At 42.8% G+C, this 25,641-nt stretch overlaps 8 protein-coding genes across 8 annotated transcripts; 3 read left to right on the forward strand and 5 right to left on the reverse strand.

Moving 5' to 3' along the window:
* Positions 1-128: 128 nt before the first annotated feature.
* On the reverse strand, positions 129-1,166 carry EAE98_012322 (uncharacterized protein; the record flags this gene model as incomplete). The annotated part of the gene is made up of 2 exons (XM_038959947.1): positions 129-760; positions 902-1,166. The coding sequence occupies 2 exons, from the start codon at positions 1,164-1,166 to the stop codon at positions 129-131; spliced, it is 897 nt and encodes a 298-aa protein (XP_038803704.1).
* Positions 1,167-2,325: 1,159 nt separating this feature from the next.
* On the reverse strand, positions 2,326-4,138 carry EAE98_012323 (uncharacterized protein; the record flags this gene model as incomplete). The annotated part of the gene is made up of 4 exons (XM_038959948.1): positions 2,326-2,853; positions 2,904-3,539; positions 3,589-3,854; positions 4,060-4,138. The coding sequence occupies 4 exons, from the start codon at positions 4,136-4,138 to the stop codon at positions 2,326-2,328; spliced, it is 1,509 nt and encodes a 502-aa protein (XP_038803705.1).
* Positions 4,139-4,728: 590 nt separating this feature from the next.
* On the reverse strand, positions 4,729-6,037 carry EAE98_012324 (uncharacterized protein; the record flags this gene model as incomplete). Its single annotated transcript, XM_038959949.1, has 4 exons — positions 4,729-5,217; positions 5,266-5,747; positions 5,811-5,868; positions 5,933-6,037. 4 exons carry the CDS (start codon positions 6,035-6,037, stop codon positions 4,729-4,731), a joined length of 1,134 nt encoding a protein of 377 aa, XP_038803706.1.
* Positions 6,038-6,723: 686 nt separating this feature from the next.
* On the forward strand, positions 6,724-8,425 carry EAE98_012325 (uncharacterized protein; the record flags this gene model as incomplete). Its single annotated transcript, XM_038959950.1, has 2 exons — positions 6,724-7,375; positions 7,428-8,425. 2 exons carry the CDS (start codon positions 6,724-6,726, stop codon positions 8,423-8,425), a joined length of 1,650 nt encoding a protein of 549 aa, XP_038803707.1.
* Positions 8,426-9,005: 580 nt separating this feature from the next.
* EAE98_012326 (uncharacterized protein) lies at positions 9,006-11,930 on the forward strand. The gene is made up of 2 exons (XM_038959951.1): positions 9,006-11,379; positions 11,468-11,930. Exons 1-2 carry the CDS (start codon positions 9,360-9,362, stop codon positions 11,653-11,655), a joined length of 2,208 nt encoding a protein of 735 aa, XP_038803708.1. The 5' UTR covers positions 9,006-9,359; the 3' UTR covers positions 11,656-11,930.
* Positions 11,931-13,126: 1,196 nt separating this feature from the next.
* EAE98_012327 (uncharacterized protein) lies at positions 13,127-18,365 on the reverse strand (the record flags this gene model as incomplete). Its single annotated transcript, XM_038959952.1, has 4 exons — positions 13,127-15,574; positions 15,819-16,574; positions 16,657-17,376; positions 17,430-18,365. 4 exons carry the CDS (start codon positions 18,363-18,365, stop codon positions 13,127-13,129), a joined length of 4,860 nt encoding a protein of 1,619 aa, XP_038803709.1.
* A 4,126-nt stretch (positions 18,366-22,491) lies between these two features.
* Positions 22,492-22,698, forward strand: EAE98_012328 (uncharacterized protein; the record flags this gene model as incomplete). Its single annotated transcript, XM_038959953.1, has 1 exon — positions 22,492-22,698. One exon carries the CDS (start codon positions 22,492-22,494, stop codon positions 22,696-22,698), a length of 207 nt encoding a protein of 68 aa, XP_038803710.1.
* Positions 22,699-23,434: 736 nt separating this feature from the next.
* On the reverse strand, positions 23,435-25,542 carry EAE98_012329 (uncharacterized protein; the record flags this gene model as incomplete). Its single annotated transcript, XM_038959954.1, has 7 exons — positions 23,435-23,527; positions 23,787-23,960; positions 24,052-24,144; positions 24,320-24,387; positions 24,592-24,861; positions 25,099-25,161; positions 25,461-25,542. The coding sequence occupies 7 exons, from the start codon at positions 25,540-25,542 to the stop codon at positions 23,435-23,437; spliced, it is 843 nt and encodes a 280-aa protein (XP_038803711.1).
* Positions 25,543-25,641: the final 99 nt, after the last annotated feature.

Consider the following 25,641-nt stretch of genomic DNA (forward strand, 5'->3'; position numbering starts at 1 on the left):
ACTTTATATCAATGATATTAGCAATAGCAATAGTAATAGCAATAGCAATAGCTAATCATTCAATTTTCATCCCATCTAAACCCCTCATCCTCATCCTTCTCATTCACAGTAACCCCCAACCACACCCCTCACAAATCCTTCTTTACAAATTCCTCAAACTCCGACTTGTACTCCTCCCTCCACCTACTCAACGGCAATCTCCCATTTACCACATCCCCCGCTCCCCACGCCATCCTCTTGCGATCCATCTCCTCACTCACATCCCCATCCGGACAAACAATATAGAACTTCCCTTCTCCCATCTTCTCCTGCAAATACTCCGTCACCTGATCCGCGGACCATGCTCCCTTGGGTTTCTTCTCCAATCCCGCTTTCTCTACCTTGTCTGCATTCACGATAAAAGGCGAGCCGCTCCCTGTCAGGCCGGTGTAAGTCCACCCTGGCACGAGGAGATGAACACCTACATTCTTCTTCTCGCGCAAATCGTAGGATAGATGTTCGGCAAGCGTTTTGACAGCGGCTTTCGAGGCGTTGTAAGCGGGGTTTCCAGGGGGGTTGGTAATTCCTTGTTTGGAACCGGTGATGATGATAGAGGAGGGGTTGGTGTGGGATGTTATGGAGGGGAGGAGGGTATTGATGCCGTTTATGACACCGAAGAGGTTTACGGAGAGGATTTTACTGAAGTATGAGGTGGAAGAGGGGGTGGCGAAGGAGCCGCGGGTGGAAAAGCCTGCGTTGAGGAAGAGGATGTGGAGGGTTCCTGGGAGCGGTTAGTTCATTTGCTTAATTATTTTTCTGTTTCCCCGTTCTATTCTTCGATTCAATGAATAGGTAGAAACTCATGTATCCATTATCCAGAATCAAAAACAACCCCCCCCACCAAGAAAAGTTAGAAACATACCATCAAAATCCCCCTCCACAACATCCTTAACACTTTCCCACTCCTCCTCAACTCCAACATCAATATTCAACCCTACCACCTGTCCCTCTCCATTCAACTGACTCAAATACGTCTGCGCAGCCCCCAAATTATCTCCATTATTATCAACCAAAATAACATTCAATCCCGCCTTTACACATTTTTCCGCAAAACTAAATCCGATTCCTGAGGCGCCGCCCGTGATCAAAGCTGTACTGCCTGGGTTCAAGGAATGGACGGGTGACATTTTTGCGGATGTTTTTGTATTTTTGTTCGAACGTGATGGTTTTGTATGGAACGATTTCGTAAATCGGGAATGGGTATGAGAAAAATGAGAAAAGTTGTTGGATCCCGTGATACGCTGTTGGTGTGGTAAAAGACCCGAGTTCGAGATACAAGACGAAGGAGAACTGTGAAGCTTTACTTGCAGAAGAGATATTGAACGATGGGTTTGTGAGGAATAGAATCTTGATCTTGAGGTTTGGAGTATAGTTTGGAGAGGGAATGAACTCTTCATTTGTATGATTGACAAGCTTTATAGAAGAAACAGAGGAAGGAGGGGAAGGATTTGTTGTTACTTTCTAAAGCGCTTCGAGGAATGAGGGGTTAATGGAGCTCAGCTCGTCTGCATCGTGACGTATCACCTTATAAATTCGAACGAAAGCAAAACACATCTTTCCTATTATGGAATAAGCTTTAGATGTACGAGATGATTAGATGAATACTGTCAAGTGTGCAGATTCTTTGCATCTGGAAATAGGATATAGGAGATAACCTTAAATTCAGAAAGGCTTGATGTATACTCGGTGTGAATGGACAACAGACTCGAGAGAGACTGAAATTTAGTGAGTTTGCTTCCACTACATAAGTCCTAATCCTCAATGTTGTCTTCTGGATGGGAGCTAAGCTATGTACAGAAAGAAGCAATTAGTAAATAGAGACTACAATAGACAAACCAAACGCCCTCGTCAGATCTGCCTAGCTACATAGGTAGGATCGTTTATTTTGACTGGTATTCAATCGTACTGTACCAACACCAAATTTGAGCGAGCAAATATCAATTCAATTAACCCAGTGTTATCTTATCGCCGAACAGCTCCGTATCTCCTTCAAGCACCAAGGTGTCAGTATCAGGTGCTAATAAGTCATTGCCTTGAAAGTGTCATTCATGCTAATACTCGTTCTTCGTTTTGATCTCATCTCGCGTCTCATCGCCTATTTCTAGGAATCCCCTATTTATCCATACAATAATTATTACACACAAACAGAAGATCATTCCATCCATTCCACCGAATCAATTCCTAACTCCCTCCAAATTATCTTGATATCATGAATGAAAACCGATCTTCAATCTTAATCCCATACCTTACTAGTCTATCTACCTCCAGAAAACCTGCTTCAAGATTCTAACCCGTAGTCCTGACTTTTCCAGTACTAATCATCAAAGAGGCAAGTTCCTTTACATTGGTACTTCCCCAAACACCATCTGCACCCCCCTTTCTCCATTCATCGCTTGTAGCATCCTCTCCACCGCCTCTCATTCCATCACCAGCAATGATTTCCAAATCTCTCTTTTGCGAACTGATCCATTTTCTAATAAATTCTGTAGGATTTTTCGAAAGTGCATCAAAGAATGAGTGTTTTGATTTGGAATTAGCAATGGCTTGGACCATAACCGCTAGTTGTTTGTCTAATGTTGCGAGCTCAAGAAGATTGGCAGCATAAGCGGGGTTTCTGGTGGCAGCTTCGAGAGCAGCTTTCAAAGGATCTTCAACTGTTACTTGCACGTCATAGATCGTTGGTTGAGGGTTTTCGTGGAACTCTTTGTCTACACGGATAGTGTAATGGAGACGAACTGGCTGGAGAATTGTAGTATGTGATATAATGGCATCACCAAGCTGGGGCCAATATCCTTTTTCTCGACCTGGGAAAAGCTGTATAGTGTTAGTGTGGATGATCGGAAAAAGTCTAGTAAGCAACATACTGGTCTGAGTCTCTCGTCAAGCTCAAAGGTTCTCTTTTCATCATCGTCCGCAAGTCCCATGGCTTTGATATAACTCCAAATACCCATTGTGACTTCTTCACGAGTACCAACATTAGTATCTAAGATAGCTGCGAGAACTGGACTTAATTGAAATCTTTCGGGTGTTTCATCGCGGACCAGGTTGATGACAATATTGCAATTTTCGTCGCCTGACCTCTTGAATTCTAATTGGTCAAAGTCTGCAGCTGCTGGAAGACCATTGGCATTTGGCGCAACACTAGGTTTCTTCCACTCCACACTCTGATCTGCTCCGTCTTTGGTTCGTTGATTTCGATCAAAGTCGACTGTCATAGATTTAAAGAAATGTGAAAATTTATAAAGTCGTCCCGGAGGTCTCGTCTTCTTCTTCTTGTCCACATCCATGGAATCGGCTCCCGCTTCCGCTTCCTCATCCTCGTCGTCGCTATCATCACTTTCCTCCTCATCATCATCCAATAATCTTCCCTCAATCTTAACCCGAAATGAAGAGTCCATATTGGTGCTAAAATCAAAAGCATCGACATCCAGTGTATTATCCGATTGCCAAGGTTGATCTTCCACAGTATTACTGATCCAAAGTCTTAACGTTCGATGTCTCTGTAAATAATCAGCCCTGCCCAGACTGCCCATACTCTTGATAACAAACCTTAACATTCCTATCCACACTTTCTCGGATGTCCAGTCTCTTCCTAGTCATTGTCGCATCCAATCTTCTTTCAATGTCTCTCAACTCTCTGTATCTCTGCACGCCATCCCCAATAATCACATCCTCTACTCCATCTGGAATGTTTTTATCCGTTGGTTCGCTTGCTCTCTTTTTCGCCGCTTCCTTTTGTTTGAGGATAAGCTGCTGCTGCTGTTGATATTGTTGGGCCGACATTTGTTCTCTAGTTTGTGCCGCGGCCGCAGGTGCTACAATTGCGCATTAGCTCAGTTCAAGATAATAAATTTATAAACAAGAGGATATGTTTTCAACAACGCAGGGCAAAGTTTGACTCGATGGATAGCAGGCTGAGAAGAAAGATATATTGTTTGAAAAAGAGGAATCGTTAATAGGGAAAATCAACGTTTAATATGAGATAACTGAGCGCAATATTTATTTTGAGCATGTACATACCTATACCTCTTCTATTACCACCACCGTGAGACGCCCGTGAAGGTGTCCCTTGTTGATAGGAACGGTATTGCGCCTGCATCTTGAAGACTACAGATGCGAATTGGCGCTTGGGGAAAGTTCAATGATTGGGGCCAGATAATAATCTAAATTTGGAATTTGCGACCTTTCAGGTTCTTTCCCGGTGAAACTGTTGATGCAGAAATTGTGATTTGTTTCGTTGGACACTCACGGAAGTCAACTTTGATTAATAGTTACAATTACTTCTCAGCCTTTCGCGTTCAAACGCGACGGCCACTAGTCTGGATTTGGCTTAGGTAAGCGATGTCAATTCACCTCAAGTACATGCATCTATCAGCCTTTTCTTTCTCCATGACAGAATTCAACTATCGTATCACTAGACAATTGATTTGAATATTGATTGTATCTGATTTCTTTTCTTATTTGAGACTTCATGATCTATCTTTGAAATTAATAGCACCACAATTGTAAAAACGCCTGTGCTGTGTACAATGATTGCCGCCAATCCATTCATTCATTCATTCATTCAAAACCTAATGCTCCCAACTCCGATTATGCTCATGTCGTATCCAGCAATCAATGCCCACCCATATGTCTCGTTTCATCAATGTCTATCGACTCCTCTCTAGCTTCTTCCATCATCTCCTCCATTTAACGACCCATTAAAAGTGCAGGCTTTTGAGCCGGCTCAACAGGTTGTGGTGGCATTCTCTCTATCTGCTTGATCAAGAACTCTCTCTCATCAATGAATTGCTCATCATCTGTACGATCTTCTAAGAAATGTTTTAAGAAATTCAATAACCTTTCCCGGTTGTTGAGCAGTATCCTCTGTACAGCCATGGATTTATGTGGGTTTGCCACAAAGACTTTGAAGACATGGAATCCTTCATATTGTACCATCTTCCTCTCATCCCGAAGAAGATTCATGCATATCTTTAAATGTTCTCCTCGGTCAACATATGCGGTCATGACAGCATAATTGGCTCGATCCAGAAGAATCTCACCGAGAAGTTTTATGGACTGCCTTTTGGTAACATAACTTGCTGATTGGACTAGAATATTGTTGTACTTGTCAAAAAACATATCGAAATTGGTTGCCAAATATTGTGCTACAATTTGTTTGTGCTTGGTCAACAGTTCCTGTACCTGCATTAGCTTTATTCTTTCCAAAATGAATGCATTGCCTACCCTAAAAGTTGTGAAAGCATCTGCTCCAACCTCGAATGATCCTTGGTCAATCCAATTGAAGAATTTCCAGAAGACTCCCTCTCCAGTCTGTTTGATTTCGGGTTGTATAGCAGTCAAGCCTTTGGTGCTAGCATCTCCCTCCTTGATATCGTTGTACAAAATGATTGCCGCTGCAGCATCACTCTTTAGAACCTCTCGTAGAACTGTACCAGCAGGTGTAGCACTTTCTTTATGTTCGTAACCATTGCATAGTTCAACCAGTACTTCCGGTCTATTATTTATAACATAACTAAGCGCCATAGGTTCACTCTTCGGTGACGCTGTTGCGGGTCGGAACCGTAGGACATAAGAGAATATAACCTGGGCATCTTTTCTCGATTCGAAGGGAAGACGATACAAATTAACGGCGAGGAGGTAAAGTAGATCTTCCTGGATCATTCCGGTTACCAGCTGATGTACTTGCTCGGGGGTGCTTTCTATTTCTGAGAGGTGATCAGTAATTTGCAGCAAGGCAAGTCAAGTCATAAATGAACAAATCAACCAACCTTGTGTTCCTTGTAGAATGAATTTCATTTGAGATAGAGCTTTTGCCAGCTCTTCGGCCTGTCGAATAGTCAGTTCATCCATAATTCACTGCTGACTGCAATGCGCCAAAAAATATATATACCTTCACAGCACCTCCAGGGCCATCGAGCTTCAATATCAAGTCCCTGGCCTGCTTCGATAGATCCACCGTATTGGGACGCGGCTTTCGCCCGAATAGAAAGGACATGTTTTGTACTTGAGGTCAAATTGTTTGCGATTATCTTGAGCTTCTCTTCTTGTGTTTACGGTGGCTCGATCAAAATCCGATGTGTTGGCATTCAACAAGGATTTTCCGAATAACTTGTGAAATTGGCATGAACATGTATGAGATCATCTGTCAATATCGTGACATTTTTAATATGTAGTTGAACCGTTTTTGAAAGATGTATGCAATCATAATATGATTTCATCCTAGGACCTTCCTTCCACTTTCCATCGAACCTTGACCTTACCAGTATCTATTGATATTTAGGAGTTTGCCCGAAGTTTAAGCGAACCATCCTGGTTTATTTCCCCAGCAACGTTGACGATGGGATGGATGTTCATTGTGGAAGTCTTTGGTTTTTGATAGATGAAGTTTATATTGCATAGTTTTCTTTCAATCATCAATCTGCTATGGAGATCAACGATGGTACATTCATATTATGCTGTTATGGGTGCATATACAACAGTTCTTAATTTGATACCTGTCCATCTTCTTCACTCTACGATATCTGATGCATTCCCGAGTAGTTTCCTATCCTCGACTCTTATCATGAAAAAACACGTGCTGATAGTGAATTGAAGAAAAAAAATCCTTAATCTCTTTACCAGAATCTCCGTTGCTATTGTTCTCTGACAAAAAAGTGAGAATACATCATAAAATCTTATAAAATGTCTGCCCAGGTTCCAGACATCGAGAAGTATGCACCATCAGATTCTGGTAGTTCTGAGGCATCTGATATCCTTGATTTGAAAGATGATGAGGGATGGGAAGATGCTGAGCCAGAAGAAGAAGAACAAAACCAATTTGTATCATTGTTAGATGATGAAGTTTTCTCCGATATGATTGCTATGATTGAACATTGCAAGGAGAAATATGGCTTTGATTTCTTAGAAGTCAGACAAAAGTTGGGCCTAGACTTCTATGGCAGTATCAAACTTACCAATTACCTAAGATCTAAGACTCAAAGTGGTGAGAAGCCTTCTCAAAATATTTCCCAGGCCGACTTGGAAGATGAGAAATACCTCAAGCCAGTTTTGGAGGACGATGCTTTTCTTTTTTGCCTTGATGATCTTCCTGATATCATCGAACAAAATGAAGGCGCAGGAAATGGCAAGGAAGTCGAATCCGGACCCCTCGTCACTCGTGTATCTGAGTTAGAAGAGGAGCTCAGAAGAATTCAATCTCAATTTGAAAATTACAGAAACACTGTCAATGAAACTCTGGATGAACGTTGGAACAAGTCCGCGGGACCTTCTGAAGCCAAAAAGGAGGAGAAGCGAGATGATGATAGCCAATATTTTACTTCTTATTCATACAATGGTCAGATATCTGCCCACCTTTCATTCCATACTGCCTAACTAACGTCTTACAGATATCCATGAGACCATGTTGAAAGATACTGTTCGTACCGATGCCTATCGTGACTTCATCTACAACAACAAGTCTCTTTTTGCCGGAAAGACTGTTTTGGATGTAGGTTGTGGCACAGGTATTCTTAGTATGTTCTGTGCCAAAGCTGGTGCAGCTCAAGTGATTGGTGTCGATAATTCGGACATCATTGAGAAAGCCCGCGAGAACATTTTCAACAACGGCTTCGCAGATAAAATTACTTTACTCAAGGGTAAAGTTGAGGAAGTCAATCTCCCTGTTGAACACGTCGACATTATCGTTAGTGAATGGATGGGTTATTGCTTGCTATATGAAGCTATGCTCGACAGTGTCATTTGGGCTCGAGACAAGTACTTGAAGCCTGATGGATTAATGGTTCCAAGTCACATGAACATGTGGGTTGCTCCCGTTGCGGATCCAGATTACGTCGCCGATCACATAGATTTCTGGAGAGATGTTTATGGATTCGATATGAAAGCAATGCAAGCTGGAATTCACGACGATACGCAAGTCCTCGATATGCCAGCTAGTACCATCTGTGGCGAACCCTTCCCATTCTTGCAATTAAGTCTGCACACAACCACGGTCAAAGATCTTACTTTCAAGAGAAAATGGGAGTCGAAGCTCACTCAGGATGTCGACACATTGGATGGCTTCATGATTTGGTTTGACAGCTTCTTCATGCCCTCACGAAAAGACGAGGTTCCTGAGAATGCGAAGGCTGAGGAATGGGCCAAGCAGGAGAAAAAAGGAATTGCATTTACAACAGGTCCAAAAGCTAAGGTAACACATTGGAAACAAGGTGTGTTGCTCATCGATACTGCCAAATATCAACCAAAGGAACATAAGGCAGGTGAGCAGATCAGTGGAGAGTTAGAGTATCTAGTTGCCGACGATTATTCAAGAGCTCTAACTATTGGCATGGACTGGAAGTTCGATGGTGAGGAGGCTGCCAAATCTCAAACATGGAAGATGAGATAAACTGCCTGGTTGGTAGATGAAATGGTAAAATGGGATGATTTGCTGAACTTAAGAGTACCATGAAACCCTTGGCAGTAGGATAAAGATTGTCAGTTCCGCTGAGGTTGGCCTTGCAAGAATAGCTCTCGCTGGAGTAGCAAGTCCATACTTTTGGGAAGTATTGAGTATGCTCGTAGTTCAAATAAAGTAGATCTCCACAACCATTTCCCATATTATATGCTATTTGTGTGACCTAGAGATTTCGATACCCCGAATATGAATGAATTCTAGCTAATACTTGCAAGTTCTTCTTTTCAAGAACCTTCACTTGAAATTTCTTGGTGTATTTATATTGATAAATCATTATTTCCATTGTCCATTATCTATCCGGATTGGAGATTTTTATAATCATCAATCCTTCACTCTCTTTCGGAGATATCTTGGAGATAAGCTCGGGAGATAATCTGCCTCTACGTAAGCAAAAAAACAGGCGGGAATTGACCACCATTCGAAAGACCTTCAACAACTAGGATCTCTTTTCGATATAATATTAAATAATAACAACACTTGATCTCAATACAAAGAAGACTCAAATTTTCGTTTTCTTTTTTCAAATTTCAATATTTAGTTTGAAATGAATTTATAATCTATTAAAAAGACTTTTGAAAGAGTACTCAATTTCCGCCTGTTTTTTCGCTTACGTAGAGTCTGCATGACGAAATATGATCCCTACCTTGTTGTAATCGCGAATCCCGACATTGGTCAGCGATAGGCATCGACCATAACCTTTTCTACTAATTGTTTGCACTCACTACCAACCGACCGATGATGGCTATATCATTCATTTCCGGCTAGTGTGATATTCAGACGGCAGCTATATCGCTTCCATGTACATATATATATCTTTATTGACTGATTCAATTCCTCAAGGTTCTCGACCGACCCCACAACAGCAATGGCGCCCGATAGAGGCACAACACAGTCTCCGGACTACCAATCAATCTCCACTCGCACATCTGAAGACAATGACAATGCACTCCGTCGTAGACGAAGCGAACAACGAAGATTCATAGCTGCACATGCGGAAGAAGGACAGAATTTCACAGTACGAGGTATACTCGTTGGACTGGGCGTCGGATTGATAATATGTTTCTCCAATATGTATTTTGGTCTGCAGACCGGTTGGGTTTCTTCTATGGCCATGCCGGCTTCCCTGATCGGATTCGCGTTCTTCAAGACTCTGTCGAAACATCTTGATCTACCATTTACGCCGGTGGAAAATGTATTGGTACAAACGGTCGCTGGATCAATGGGGACAATGCCATTGGGTTGTGGGTTCGTGGGGGTTATGCCGGCATTGAATTATATGTTGAAGAAGGAAGAACAAGGGCCAATTTTCTTAAGTACTTGGAAACTTATTCTCTGGTCGTTGGGATTGTGCTTTTTCGGGGTGGTGTTTGCGGTTCCGTTGAGACGACAAGTTATTATTAAAGAGAAATTGAAATTTCCATCCGGTACAGCGACTGCGTTGATGATTGGCGTTTTACATGAGAAAGAGACTACTACAGGTGGACCGCCCATCTCGACTTCCGAAGACCTAGATGGGACAGATGGTATAAACGAAAGAGAGTCTAGAAATTATACAGATGAGAGTGTGGCGGATGTCGAGGAGGTGAGCAAAGCTGAAGGTAGCAGCTGGAAATCAAAGGTTAAGTTGTTAGTGATTTCATTTGGAATATCAGGATTCTATACACTTGGAACTTATTTCTTTCCCATATTGCGGAAATTACCAATTTTCGGAACAGCAATCGCGCAAAATTGGTTATGGACTTTAAATCCTTCTCTTGCATACGTCGGACAGGGAATCATTATGGGTCCAGCGACAACCACACATATGCTTCTTGGAGCTATCGTTGGCTGGGGAATACTTTCTCCTCTCGCGAAAAACAGGGGTTGGGCTCCTGGGCCAGTCAGTGATTGGGAAACAGGAAGCAAAGGCTGGATTGTTTGGATTTCGTTAGCTATAATGTTAGCGGACTCTGTAATCAGTCTTGGATACATTGCTCTAAGCCCTTTGATCAATAATAGCAGAGATTATGTTAGTGAGGCTCAACAAAAGATCAAGAGACGGGATTGGTTGGGTCTTCTTTCATTTGGAGCACCACAATCGAACACGGGATATGCGCCTATAAACAGAGAAGAATCTTCTGGTCGTAGAGAGCAAAACGTATCAACTACTAGTAACGGATCATCATTTTCCAGCAACAATCTTCAGCCAGAATTGAAAGATCTACCAGAACCCGACGCCCCTTTAGAGCATCTCGTCAATACCCGCACTGTCTGGATAGGCCTCATCCTCTCCATTGTCTTCTGCATATTTAGCATCCGCATTGTATTCGAAGGATTAATCCCCCTCTACGCAACCATCCTCTCCGTCCCAGTAGCCCTTATTCTCTCTATCATGGGTGTCCGCGCACTCGGAGAAACAGATCTCAACCCCGTCTCTGGAATCTCAAAATTAGCCCAATTATTTTTCGCTCTCATAATTCCCCAAAGCAATAAGAACTCCATCCTCATAAATCTCGTCGCCGGCGCCGTCTCCGAAGCAGGCGCTCTTCAAGCAGGCGATCTAATGCAAGATCTCAAAACTGGTCATTTGTTGGGCGCAGCTCCAAATGCACAATTTTGGGGTCAAATCATTGGGAGTGCAGTCGGTGCAGTGGTTAGTGCGCTCATCTATAAGCTTTATACAAACGTATATCAGGTTCCGGGGGATCTATTCCAGGTTCCAACGGGGTATGTGTGGATTTTCACGGCGAGATTGGTCACGGGAAAAGGATTGCCGGATATGGCTGCGCAGTGGGCGATGGGGGCAGCAGTTATTTTTACAGGAACGACGCTTTTAAGGATATGGGGCAAGGGGAAGAGGGTTTGGTGGTATGATTATGTTCCTGGGGGGATCGCGGTGGCTGTTGGTATGTTTACCTTACCTATTTCTTTTGCTTCCCCTCTTTTCTTTTCCTCTCTCCCCCAACCAATTAATAAACTAACCACCACAAAAAGGCATGTACAACACCCCCGCCTTCACGCTCGCCCGCGCAATAGGCGGCTTTATCAATCTCTACTGGCGCTCCTATCGCAAACGAGAAGAAACCCCCATCGTCGTCTTGGCAAGCGGATTGATTCTCGGAGAGGGCGTGGTCAGTATCGTTAACTTGGGGTTGGCGAGCGCGGGGGTGCCGCACTTGTGAGGAGGCGAGAACGGAGAGCAAGGAGGAGAGTGGTGTATAGGTTTCATTTGGTTTGAATTCTTTTGGTTGGCTTTTTTTAGGCTGGGTTCGTTGGACTTTGATGTAAATCTGAATTTGAATTTGATTATTTGGGGATGGGGATGGGGATAGATAGATAGATAGATAGGTGGTAAGGGAATAGGTATATATATACACAGGCTTATTATAGTATTTACTTGAAATGGATAATATTTCACAATCTCACAATCTAGAAGAATAGGAAAACACAGAAACAGAACAAGATCTGCCCACAAGTTATTAGCTTAGTTGATCATTTGAAATAATAAACAACTAACTTTTTATGTCACTAAGTAACTACTTGTAAGACTATATTTATATTATGCTATATACCACACTCATTACATCATTCAGAATGTTCACACATGTTACTACACTCCACTCCACTTCACAATTTGTCTGCATCAAAAAACGTACAAGTAGTTTCATTTTGCATATTTCATTTCATTTCATATTGTTGTCGGATGTGCATTTCCCATTCAATCATTTCATCTAAGTCCTTGCTTGCGCGCAACCTCTTTTAGCACTCTCTTCCCACTCCTCCACGTTCGGCCCTTCCCATCTCTACTTCTGTACTCTCCCATCCTCTCATTGACCAGCATCAATCATAAATACATATCATGTCAAATACGAATTATACATCCTCCTCCCCTCTCTCTTCTTTTCCCCCTCCTGAAAAATGTACACGTCATTTATTTTCATCCCGCCCCAACGCTATGCTGTATCCTTACGCATGCTCGCTCTCACATCACGTATCTCAGCCACCAGCTCATCTTATCCTTCCTAATCAACACATCCCTTCCCATCATTGTCTGGCTTCTTACTCAAGAAGCCAAACCTAATATACACAACTCAATCACTCATACATCGCATTTCTTTCCTTCTTTGCAATCACCCAACCCGCAGCTGCAATTTCAGATGCACATTAATCAAACGTGGACCATCCAACCGCCTTAAAAGTCCGCGCTCATCTTCAAAAATCACGGTCTTCCATCAGATGAGAAAAGAGTGTCGAATGCTCCCCTTCTAGAGAACCATTCCCATCAGTCCCTCATCTATGAAGTCCCAAAGCTTACATTCCACATGCATCCGTCCGTTTCGGCATGTCCACATAATAAAATAAACAGAAGTTTATCGTCCACCCCCTCCTGCTCTCTTTTCCTCAAAAATGACAAAAAAAAAAACTCGTACATAGTACGGTATTACTCCAAAACAAAACTCCCGCTCCCATTTATGAAATCAAAGGGTATGCTATGCGCCACCCTGTATATGTGCGTAAAACCTCTAATCGCCAAAATCTCATGTTCCAGTCATGACGTGAAAGAAGGAATTTTTGTAAGAAAAACTGGAAAGAAAATATAGTAGAAAATTATTATTTGGATTAAGATGATGCAGGTCCACCTTACCGATCCGATCATTCTGTTGACTCGGGCACTTCAGAATTATTCGTGGTTTCTGTGGTTGATTCTTCAAGCTTTGTGGGATCAGGCGATGGTTCCGCAGTACCTGAGATATCAACCTTTTCAAGATTGCTTTCGGTAGTGGGTTCAGAATCAACACCAGCTGATGCATCATTGGCAGTTTCAGGCTTAGTAGTCTCTCCAGTATTCTCTCCAGGAGAGTTATCGACGGCTGGTGTGTCACCTTCGGTACTAACATCCGTCACAGGTCTTTCATCAGCAGTCGAAAGATTGTATTGAGGTCCCACATCAATATCGACCGTAGCATTGAGAGCCTCGTTAGTAGCATCCAGCCTTTCATCGTATATCAATGGCCGCTTTGTGTCTCCCCTCGGAGTTGTAGAGCCAGTGTCACTGCCAAGTGAATCCTTATCAGGTTGAAGAGGTTCTGGTCCTTTCTGAGGGGGGTTCTGTACTGGCGATTCGTTGGAGGGTGATGTTGAGGATTGCAATGCTGACGGTTGCATTTTATGAAACCAACCTCCGCGCTCCCATTTTCCTGGTTGGTACAAGCACGAATCTCGAACTTTACTATCAACAATGCCTTTGAGTAAAACGTTCAGCCGTTTGAAGTCGATGGGCTTCAATACCCAGCCGTCAAAGCCAGCATCGATATATGTTTGCCGTTCACGCTCAACAAGAGAAGCTGATACGGCAAAAATAGGTACTCTTCCATTGAGCTTGGCTCGAGGCGACAGATCGAGATTAGTTTTTTCGAATGATCTGATCATCTTTGTTGAAGTAAGTCCATCGACTATCGGCATTTGCATATCCATAAGTACTACGTCAAAACGTTTATCTGCCGATGAAGTCGCTGCAGCGGATTTCTTGACATTGTCTCCGTAGGCACTTGCGCACTCTTCCCCATTTATGGTGTGGTAAACCTCATGGCCACTTTTGTCCAGTCTCTTATTGATTATACGACTATTAACGGGATCATCCTCGGCGACCAAAACCTTCAAATTCTCTGTATTTAAAGGTTTTGACTCTGTTTTGGGTGATACTTCATGCGGTGCGTCTTCGTGTGATCCCCCTTGTGAAGATGTTGATGGGATGTGAAGATTGAATTGCACCTTCGCGGCAACTGGAGGAGTATTTGTGTCGTTCGCGCTTTCCGCAAATTCGTCTGGCATCCTGACGGCTCTCACTGGTGTTTTGCTGCCAGCAACAGTTCCGCTCCCCATACTTCTTGACTCTTCCAATTTGAGACATTCATGCGTGGTGTACGAGGCCGAACGTTTCAACTTTGGGGATTGACCTGATCTCGAAGTAAGTGTAGTTTCATGCATACTATTTACTTTGTGTCGGTCTCTGCTATTAACACGCTGCAAAGGTTCTCCCTGTGTATTACCAACCGGGCCAGAGATAGCATCAATGAATCGATCCACATCACTCCTTCCGCTAGCTTTACTACTGTTATTACTTTTGTAGCTGTGCAAACTTGCAATCTCTTCTATACTGTGCTTACGAGCAAGCGAAGAAGGATCGGGAGTTGATTGTTTGAGATGTCCTGATGACTTGACAAGGGTGACCTCGCCAGGGGTACCTGCAGGAGGTGGCGTCGCGAGCGGTGGTGATACAGATGATGAACTTAAGAAAGCAGCCTTCTCTTGATTCCCGGAATTTTGTGAATCATCGTCAGGAAGGAAGAAGGGTAGCTGGATGACAAATCGTGAACCCTTTCCAACTTCTGACTTCAAACGTAGCTGGCCGTCCATATTCCTGACAATTCTAGCTACCATTGCCAGGCCAAGACCTATAGTGCGATTACCATCAATGAGAGCTTTCTCATTGCCTTCATCTTCAAACGAAGGATCGCCATCAACTTGTTCGAGATCTCGAAAAATCGTATCAAGTTTTTGATTCGACATACCGGCGCCACTGTCTTCAACAATGATTTCGATATTGACTCTATTATCAATGATTTCTTGCAACCAGATTTCAACACGAACAAAACCACTCGACGTGTGTTGCACAGCGTTTGCCGTAATATTAGCAACTGCTTGCCTAACACGCCTTTGATCTCCATGCACAAATTGTGGAACACCAGGATGCTCGACCACGGTATATTCAATGCCCTTTCGCTTCACATCGCCCTTGAACAAGTCGGTTGCCTCTCTTATAGCAGCCGGGAGGTCAAAAATCTCATCCTTGACCAGATCCATGCCTTCTTCAGTTTTCGTCAAGTCTAGTAAGTCGTTGATGACATAAATTAGTGACTTGGAGGCAGAGTGTGATTTGGCCAGGTTCTCTCTTGTTTCTTGGTCTAATGCGCCCTCGAGCGCAATCTCCAGGTAGTTAATGATTGCGTTCAAAGGAGTTCTGACTTCATGAGCCGAATTGGCCAGCAACAGTCGCGTAAGCTGACTGCTTTGTAATGCAGCTTCTTTTTGACGCCAAACCTAATATGTGTCAGTGAGAATTAACCACTTTATCATTACGTCTGTCCAATAATTCGATTTGTAATTTTGGAATAAGTGATTCTCGATGTTAAAATCATTTTAAGCATGAAAAGAGCCTTAAACATTGAAAAGGGCTGAACCATTGAAATTCGTCGGAATTGTTTAAATCTTTTCGAAATTCGAAATATTCAACCGAACTACAGTCTGGAACGTTGGGTATACTGTGCACATGATAAAAACTTACCTCGATGAACTTTCCATAAACTAGACAGAGCACAGCAGCAGTTTCCACTTGTTCCTCTGTCCATTCACGGCATTTTCCAACCACAGTCTCATTCCACGTCTTGAAACTTTTTCTCGGCTCCAGATAGCCCTCAGTGCCTTCTTTGATAAATTTTTCGTACGGGTTGCCTGCCCATTTGACACTCCTGATTTGTCCAGCGCGGAAAAATACAATGAAGTCTTCGCCCTCCGAGTTTAATGGTACCAAAAGTAAGCCCGCAATGACGTTGAATCCTGGGGGGTATCGAAGATCCGGAAAGTCTTGTTTGATATCCTGAGAGGTAACAACGGATTTTATCTTACGCATTCGCATATATTCCAGCATAGCAAGTGCCTCGTGAGATTGGTTAATCTTGCCCAATATCTTAGTCTCTCCTTTGATTGAAAGGAGGCCAAAATCAGCATCGAATAACTTCAGCAGGTCGTCAGAGGATGCTATTATGTAACCAGAAGGGTTGGCTTGTGTTGGAACTGTATTGATGAGCTTGCGAGCTTGAAGTCGTGAAGCATATGACAATCTTTCAATATTCCTTGACGCAGTATCACCTACCAGTCGGCACATCTTTCGAATAGGAAAGGAGACTCGCATTCCTTTCGGACCATAAGTATGACAAGCAATCAAGCCCCATAACTCGCCAAACGCATTGATCGAAATAGACATTGATGATCGAACTGCCATGTTCGTCAGGTATTTAATGTGTATAGGTGACATGGCTCGCTACCGGATGTTAGTGAATATTCAACCAAGGATAGTGCTACGACCATGTGTAACTTCAAAGGCTGATGGTATAAGGACTCACAAGATAAGCATATGATAAATCAAGAGGGTTTTCAAGCTCCTCGACACCGCGGCAGACAAGTCGTGCAGTTTCTAAATCCCTATCATAAAGAAGGCGAACTTTGTTGATTTTATATAATTCTCGAGCTTGCTTAGGAATGTCGGATGCCGGAAAATTCAGTCCTTTGTAGAGATCTTTAGTTGCTCGAGGGTCAACAAGCTCAGTAACTACTCGACCATTATATGAAGCATCGAACTGGTATATCATGACACGATGGAAACCTGTCAACTCTTTGACCACACCTACAAGAGTCTTCAGGAAAAGTTCCAAGTTCGGCGCAGTGGCAAGTTGCTCTTGCACCTGGGACATGATATTAAAGACCTCCATAGCAGCGGCTTCGCCTTTGCGCTTTCGCGCGTTTCTCAAGACTCGAAGGGGTTTGCTTGTATTGACCGTACTCTCATCGAATTCCTCCTTTGTTGGATTGCTGTTGAGTGTATCCTCGGGAGGCTCGGGTGTTCTTTCCTGTTCTGGAACGAGAGGGTAAACTTGGTCATCATCGAGTTCAAACTCGCAAATGATCATTTCTGGGTTGTCAGGGTTTATGTGCATAGCTACCCAAAGCTTTTTAGATCTACGAGTTCTTGGGTGGCGAATCGAGATTGTAAAAACTTCTGGGCCATTTGAAGCAGGATCCGCCTCTTCATCGCGAATAAAATCAATATGATCAAGTAGATTTTCCTGGTACGGTCAACAAGCTGGACTCGAAAATTGGGATTCTCACAATTACTCACCTGTTGGTCCTCGCCCAAGATATCTAGAAAGCTATCCAGTCGAAAAAGCTCCTGAGGCGTATATCCAATCATGCGTTGGGAGTTTTCACTAACAAGACGAACCAAAAGTTGATTATCCTCATGCTCTGATAACGCAATCAGTAAGCCAAAGCCTTGTATGGCTCCAGGAATGTGAATGGGTTCATCCTCGCATTTCTGCAGAACCTCTCCATCACGACCGGTAATAATGGCATGTCCTTCTGCAGTCACGATGTGCTTAAATCTGGCCGTTACTAACCCTCCAAGTCCACCGTCATCGGATACAGACATATTCCCAGATATATTTCCAACCGATGATTGTTTTGCGCTGGAATCGCGCGTGTCAACAGATCTATCAGATGTATTGTCGAGGAACTGTTGCAAGCGACTGCCTCGGAACTCACTACGAGTTGTAGAGGTAGACGACTTGCGATCTGCTCTCCTGGGGTCAGCATTCGACTCCGTCTGGCCTCTTGGGCGAGGAGTTATCTTTCCATCTGAATATTTCGAACCCCTCCCACCTCCGTCTTTGCTTGCTACACTTGGGGGGCGTGGGAAATAGTCATTCATTTCACCCGAGGCCGAATTCCTAGCTGAAAATGAGGATGGGGTCTGGGTGGGATCGACACTGACGACACTTCTAATTGGAAAGACCCGATCGATGGTAGTAGATGATGGGCTACCAAGCTGCTTGTCCGAACTGGCGCTCCAAGAAGATGTTGCTTGGGCAGATGAAGCAGTATAGCCCTTGGGGATATCAGTTGGCCATAATCGTGGTTTTGTGGTTGGAGAAGCAGGAACAGGTGTAGAGCCACCTGTTGAAGTTCGCGTCCGAGATGAAGACCGAGAAGCCACTTCCATTGATTTGACTTCGTTATCCTTTGGTAATTGGGCAATTTCTTCAGGATCCGGCAGCATTGCAAGGGGCTCGTTGACCTTTATAGGTCCGCCTGTTGGGGTGACCAATTCGTATCTGCAATCCCCGTGTGATCTAATTCTGTTGATTGTATTAAAAGAAAGTGTTTGTTCGTAGCCAGCCTGTTACACCTTCATGTATTTATCTCCCTTCAGTTCGTAAATGCATCGAAATATGTTCGCACAATCGTTCGTAAGGTAGACTTTTCCTAAACCATAAGGAATGGTTGCTGTCGAATCCTTTCCCGTTCCAATAGCCCTAAGTAAAATTTCCAGGCGCAGTGAATGAGAGTAGTGAAATGAAATGGCCTTGTCGAAGTTAAACAATCAAACGATCATGCATGTATTTTTGTGTTCGATAAAGCAATGATCTTGGTAGCGATAGAGAGTGACGGGAAGAAAGATCGAGGGGTTTGCACTGATAATTTGATACGCTCGGGAAAGGAAGAGGGTATCCTGAAGTTGATTTGTTTCGCTGGGTGTGTATGGGTACAGTTGTCACTCTTTCCGCATGTCAAGGTCCAAAGGTCTGTGATGGGGTCGAATTGTAGAAGTTGTGAAGGTTCGGAATATTCGAATATTCGCGTAGGAACTGATCTGCAATACAGAGGTCAGTGGCTCGAGTGGCTCGAGAGTGGTTCAGTTGATGGATTGAGTGTGGTTGGCGAGACCGGAAGTGGCGAATGGAATGGGATCAACGAGGTAGGTATCCATGATTGAATGGATGTATGTGGGTTTTTTGGAGATTTTGGGATATTAGATAAGATCGCATTTACTTAATTTTTTTATGGGATTTTGAGACGGACTAAAACAAAACAACAAAAACGGGGCATGTTGATTGGTCGAGATTGGTATGACTTATATAATATGATAAACTCTAATCTCCACCATAAAATCTCAAAAGTTCCTTCCCCCAAGTTCTCCAATGAGGGAGGGACTTTGGTACGTGCTACCGACCTAGCATCGACCTAGGTACGTACTCCATAGGTATTGACACCAGTGCACCATCGAGACCATCTGGGTTGATGGGACTCTAATGGAGATATACAGCCCACTTTTGTACAGGAGCAGGTAATAATGCACATCGTATACCGAGTGTACTATGTGTTGTTAGTTGCATGTATGAGGTACCTGGATATTATGCATTCGTCTACTCGGCTGCCATCGGAAATCTATCCATCTACAGCTACTCATCCAAAAAGAAAGACTCAGAACTCCATAACTTACCTCCTTATTACTTCGTAGTCAGTAGTGGTATTGTCATAGACGGAGAAACAAAACACCTCTCACATGTTATTACTCACCACGAGAGAAGCCACAGAAGAAATTATTGTGGAGTATGGCCCAACCCTTCCGGATCCCAGGTTTCAAGTGGCTAGAATCATAGATGTCGATGAGGGGATCATCGTAGTCAAAAACTCTTAATGCATTCCCAATACTATGTACGATCTACAAAGATTAGCAATCCCCCTACCCTCCGTGCTCCATAGACAGGACGATTTATAGAAACTAGGAGTAGTTTCCGTTAGCTGATGCAATTCTTCATTCCCGTGTCTGAAAGAAAAGAAGAACAAGAGGAAAAAACCAGTCAGAGCAAAGTTGTGGTCCTACGATTTCGTATAGGGGCTCTTGAATTCTATTATACTTTTCGATATTTGAAATCTGATCAACTATCAGATTCTCGTATCGGAGATAGATATCTTTCGAGTAAATCATTACTCAAATCTGCAGATGTGATGGGTACCTAAGATGGGAATATAAATAAATCTGTTTTGAAGATCCTATGACCACCCCGCTTCTACATTGTTTGCTTTTCTGCAGCCTACTCCGTACAGAAGCCCTTCTGTCGATCAAAAAAAAGCAATCGTAGAAAAGTGTTTTATATATCGTAAGCTCAAGTGAAACAAACACTGGGCTACTCATCAGCCACTTACTCATCCTACCTCAAGCCACTCTATCAAGTTTCATCGAATCTTCTACCGGTATAACCTCTATCGACGAGCCGTGATGATATCACATACCGTCTCAATGATGTACGAAGGGTCATGCATAAGTCGTGATGAGTAGATTCATTTATTTCTTACAGTTTGCGTATCACAACCACGAGAAGTTTTCAGGGTCTTCTTGAGATACCGAGGGATAGGTTCAGGAGACCCCAAAAAAAGCAAAATACCGTCGCTATATTTAAGTTTTCCGGGGCAAAAAAGCATATAACCAAGTCCCCATAGGTATGGAGGCGTCCACTTCGCTTACCCCCTTCATATTTGATGATCGAGCAGTACTCGTACCTAGGTATGTGTTGTTATCTCTTTCTCAATTAAAATATTGCTATTTCCATCAAGAGCCCTCTAGGAAAATACATTCTGGTTCATACCGTTGCGGTACATCTACTCGTCTGTTCTTTACTCGCCTTTGGCTTTGATTGACTTTTAAGGGTATAAATCACCACTTTCTGGATTACTCCGCTACGCTACCACACACTACGTTCACTCCAAGGCACTAAACAATGCTATACCTAGGTATCCTTCGATCACTAATCCATCAACTTTGCTTATAATCAAAGCATCCATCTTAATTGAGACGACTCCCTACTAGGTAGACATTGTGCGGAATAGTTGGTGTGTTCGGCACGCTTAGATTCTTTCCGCTTATCATAGTGTGCTGTGGGTAGTATGAATATTCCATTCTCTTCAACAGAAACCATTTTCCCTTTCCATACGGATATTCACACTGTAACAGACCTCAAACATGACTCGCCTTCGAGGACCTCGAGGATCAATATGTATATATCTTCATCAAACTACATACTTCAGGAACATTACCTCCGTACAATTGTGAGAGAAAAAACTTTGATTATCGCTTCTGAGTCATCTCTAACACCGTGCTGTTCAAAGCACCCCTTCATCCCCCCATTCGATAGCGAAAAGACGACAATTATGATACCAAGAGTTTTATCTACGTCTCCATACACAATTATCTAACCAATTCGTTACCTTTCTACCCAAAGGTTTCGATGACGATCATATATTCTCTTCTACATCTCATATTCTCACTTAGGGCTTTCGCCACCAGAATCAGAGTTTTGCAGCATCATCGCAAACACGCTCAAGACAATATGCAAGCAATCTGATGCAGAGAGGCATGAGCATTGAGTATCCATCTACCATTCCCGCAAAGGCCAAGTACACCATTGCACATGCAAGCCTCACTGAACTAGTATATCTAGTAAGTGCACATGAGTAATAATTTCTATGCGGAAGATATTGCCGTGATTTTGACAAGGCTCACTTGTAGGTTATTTAGAAGTGGATACGAAAACGAAATTTTGGTTATTTCGAACTATAACATGATTACTCAGGTAACTACTAGAATATTTATATTTATATAGCTAACAAAATAGTTTTTGTCACTGCTTACTAGCATTTCTTATTCTCGTTCTCGTTCTCGTCTTTTTTCCCTTCCACTCTACACTATATATATGCTATGACCCCTTCATCATCTTCTCAGAAGTCTTCGAAATTGGAGCGGACACATGTTGTCCGTTTTGGCCGACTCATCGTAATCTCTCAGGTCTAGAACCGGTCCATTTCTTTAAAATCCATGCCTTAACGATATCATATGGAAATTTTTCATACACTTTGAACTCCAGTCTAGAGTTCAGCGTAGCAATTTATCGTCTACCTCAGAGACTCATTCACTACTTTATATAGTGATTCACAGATATCAGCCAACACTTCTAATTCTTCAAACTTTCATCGCTATGCTTCAGTATTTCGTGCTGTGTATTTCTATCTAGTCGTCTTCGCAATGCGAAAGGATGTAAAAAACATTATTGCCACTGCGCATATTCAGTCATCCAATATGGACTTCACATTTAAGATCTCCACGCGTGCAAAGTTGTCTATCTCAAGTAGGCTAATTTTACATGTCTTTCTTTCATCAAACTCTTGACGCGATGGTCATCTTATATCCTCATTTGACACGGTTCATGGCTATTCAGCGGAAACATTGTTTCTACTTGCATCTTCGCCTGTACCTCTTGTATCAAAACACATACATCATATTGACCAACAATCCAACATATATTTCACACAAGCGGTCTCAATCCTATCTTTTCTTTCTATCAAAAATGAACAAGTGGACTAACCGAACTCCCAAGCAAACAAGTCACTTGAGTGATCCTCCCCTCTCCCTCTTCCGCCAAATTGGGACCAAAACAAATAATCCCCAGTATCCTCTTGCTCTTTCTAAACTTCAAACCTCATTACTCCCCGAACGAAAATCAAGCTTTACTCCTTCAGTACAGAAAGAAAAATCGGTTGCTCAAGAATCTTAGAGATACCTCGCCTCGACTGAGTTTTCTTACTAAATGGACACGATGCGATATCCTCGATTGCGCTGTCATAAAACTCCATCACGGGTATTGGTATACTCTACCTTCTAATCTCGTCTATTTTTCGATTCGTTGATTAGAGGTATTAGTATCGATATCCACAGATAGGAAGAAAAGGGAGAAAAAAAGAGGAAAAGAGAAGGGACGGAATGGAATGGAATGGGAAATACAACATCATTTCTAAAATCTCAAACGAATTCTGAATAGGATTTAGATATGAATTCTTATTCAAAATCAAAATTGCAGAACGGAGGAGATGGAGAATAAAACCTTTGTGCAGAAACTGGAATGTCAAATGTTCTTTCTGGAATTTTCATACGTGCGTGGAGTGAAGTCTTGTATGGAATTTCTTTTATTTTCATTTTTGTAAGATATATCGTGATCTCAATACCAAACACAATATTATGTACACATCACATCACATCACATAGTACATACCTAGTTCATATATCAGCAATATCCCAGATCATCACGCAAACCGAATCTCAATCAAGAAATCAATAAGATAAGGAACCTATAAATATCACTCAGCCTCCCTCTCTCTTTGCTCTTCCCTCTAACCGCATATTCAGATGTGTCTCACAGCTAATTCATTATCAATCTCATCCCAATGTCGATTCCACCCTCACCACCACGTATTAATCCATACTTGCGAAGCCGAATTCGGATTCGAACTTGACTAAGACTCATCCTCATCTCCCGCGCGATCAATAGCAAATTTCTTGTTTTCTTCATTTTTCGCATCGATGAAGGTGGTGATGTGTTGTGGGACCTGATTTGAGAGGGCTTGTTAGCTTTATGTTCTCCTTCTTCTCGTTTGTTTGTTTGTTTATTTGTTCCTCGACTCCTTTCCCTCTGTGACTTCGATTTTTCGCTTCTCTATCTCTCGTCCGTATTATCCGTCTAATGTTTTATTGACTAATTCTCTGTCTTTTCTTACCATCTCCCCCTTTCTTGTCCCTTTGCCCCTTCCAATAAGAAACCTTATAAAAGTGTGACAAAAAAACAACATAGAAAATGACATCTCCTACCTCACGAATCTCACAATCCTCACCCCGAATCGGTGTCCCATACACAGTGTGCACAGGTACCACACCGGTCCACACTCGATTTTTCAATTCTGCATCTTTGAGATCGTGGCGGTCGTCATGGGGTGGACCGCGACGGATTTTGGCGGAGGCGGTGTGGGGGGTTATGCGGAGGATCTGGGGGTTGGGTTGTTAGGAGTTTTTTTGGGGAGTAGAGGGGAAAGAGAGGGAGGAGCAAGGGAAGGGAAAGGAAGAGAAGTAAACGAACTTGGGTCGTAGTCATTTCTGTTTTCGTAGGAGGAACACGAGTGTTTTCCCATCGATCGGTGAGAACGGTGTTGGTTATTTTTTCCATTGCCCACTAGATAATTGGAGATGTGTTAGAGTTGTGGATGAGAATGGGAGAGTAGAGAGTTAGATTGATTAGGAGGAGAGGGAGAGTTTAGCGAGATCTGTGGGGTGATGCGATGGGTGGATGAAAAGACATATGAATAAACGAGGGAATAAGAGATGTGAAGGAAAGGGGAAGGCCATACCAATTTCTCATCGACGTCTTCGACAACTTGACCATATCCTTGTAGGATTGCACTGCGGTAATTGTAACCTGCGGGTTTATTAGTCTTTTTTTCTTTTAACCTCTTTTCAACTTCCTTTTCTCGTTCTCTCCCCGTTCTATTTCTCTCTCTTCACTTCTTCCTCTAAAAAACATATTCCCCATCCCCTACACATCTCCACAAGCCCTCTTCATCATCTTCTCCCAGACAATCACAACTTCCTCTCATCTACCCCAAAGAAATACAAAACTCACTATGATTATTCGGCGTAAGCGCCAAAACCAACCCATCCAAACAACTCGCCGCAACCGTCATCGGCAATCCTTCTTCCCCCTCGCTTCCCTCTCCTTCCTCCGAAGCCTTCTTCCCCATCCTCATCAACCGACTACTCACATAACCATGCAAATACAAATTCGCACCTTCGTTAATATTTTCCTCCGTGGGATTTTGCGGATCGTAGAGCCCCATGAATCCTAACATAGGGAGAATGGCGGGGAAGGGATCTTCAGGGGAGGGGGTGTGGACTTTGTGAAGGAGTGGTTAGTGAGGCGTGGAGTAATAGGGGGTTTGGAGAGTGTATGGATTTGATAGGATGGAGAAAGGAGGAAAATAGCAGGAAAATAGAAGGAAAATACGAGTATCCTCCCCTCAAAATCAGAACCAACAAAAAGTCAAGACACAAGAATAACCCCCAAAAACAGAAATCGCATCAGCAATCCCAATCAAAAAGAAAACACATTCCAACCCAAACTCAAACTCACAAGAAACATGTAAAATCGGCGAACTATTAATAATAGTATGAATAGTACGATGATCATATTTTGCTATTGCGAGCACATTAGCGAGATCCCTAGTACACACATCCCTAGTAAATACGCATGATATGGCGACATAAGATAACGAAATAGGGAGTATGAATGAATGAATGAAAAACAAGCAAACAAATTCAAAATCCTCGATTCGCTAGGAAACAAAGAATCGAAGAGGGAACATTAACCCCCCAACGATCCCAAGCCATATCCCAAATCAACAACCCAGAAATCTCAACGACGCAAACCCCAAAATTCAAGACACTAGCAAAAAGGAAAAAGGAAAAAATGAAAAATAACGAGAAATAATATACCCCGCGGTCTATATCTCTGCACCGTATTCCTCGGCGTCTTTGGATACATGGTTATTTCTCCTTCTGCTTCTGCATTTGCCATATCTTCTTCGTCTGCGGTTGATATGAGATTTTTGAAATCTGGAGATGAAAGTAAATTTAAATGAGAATACGGATTTGGATTTCTTGATGTTTGTTTGTT

The sequence above is a fragment of the Botrytis deweyae genome (genome assembly GCF_014898535.1).
Source record: "Botrytis deweyae strain B1 chromosome Unknown BDEW_063, whole genome shotgun sequence".
In the NCBI taxonomy this organism is placed as follows: domain Eukaryota; kingdom Fungi; phylum Ascomycota; class Leotiomycetes; order Helotiales; family Sclerotiniaceae; genus Botrytis; species Botrytis deweyae.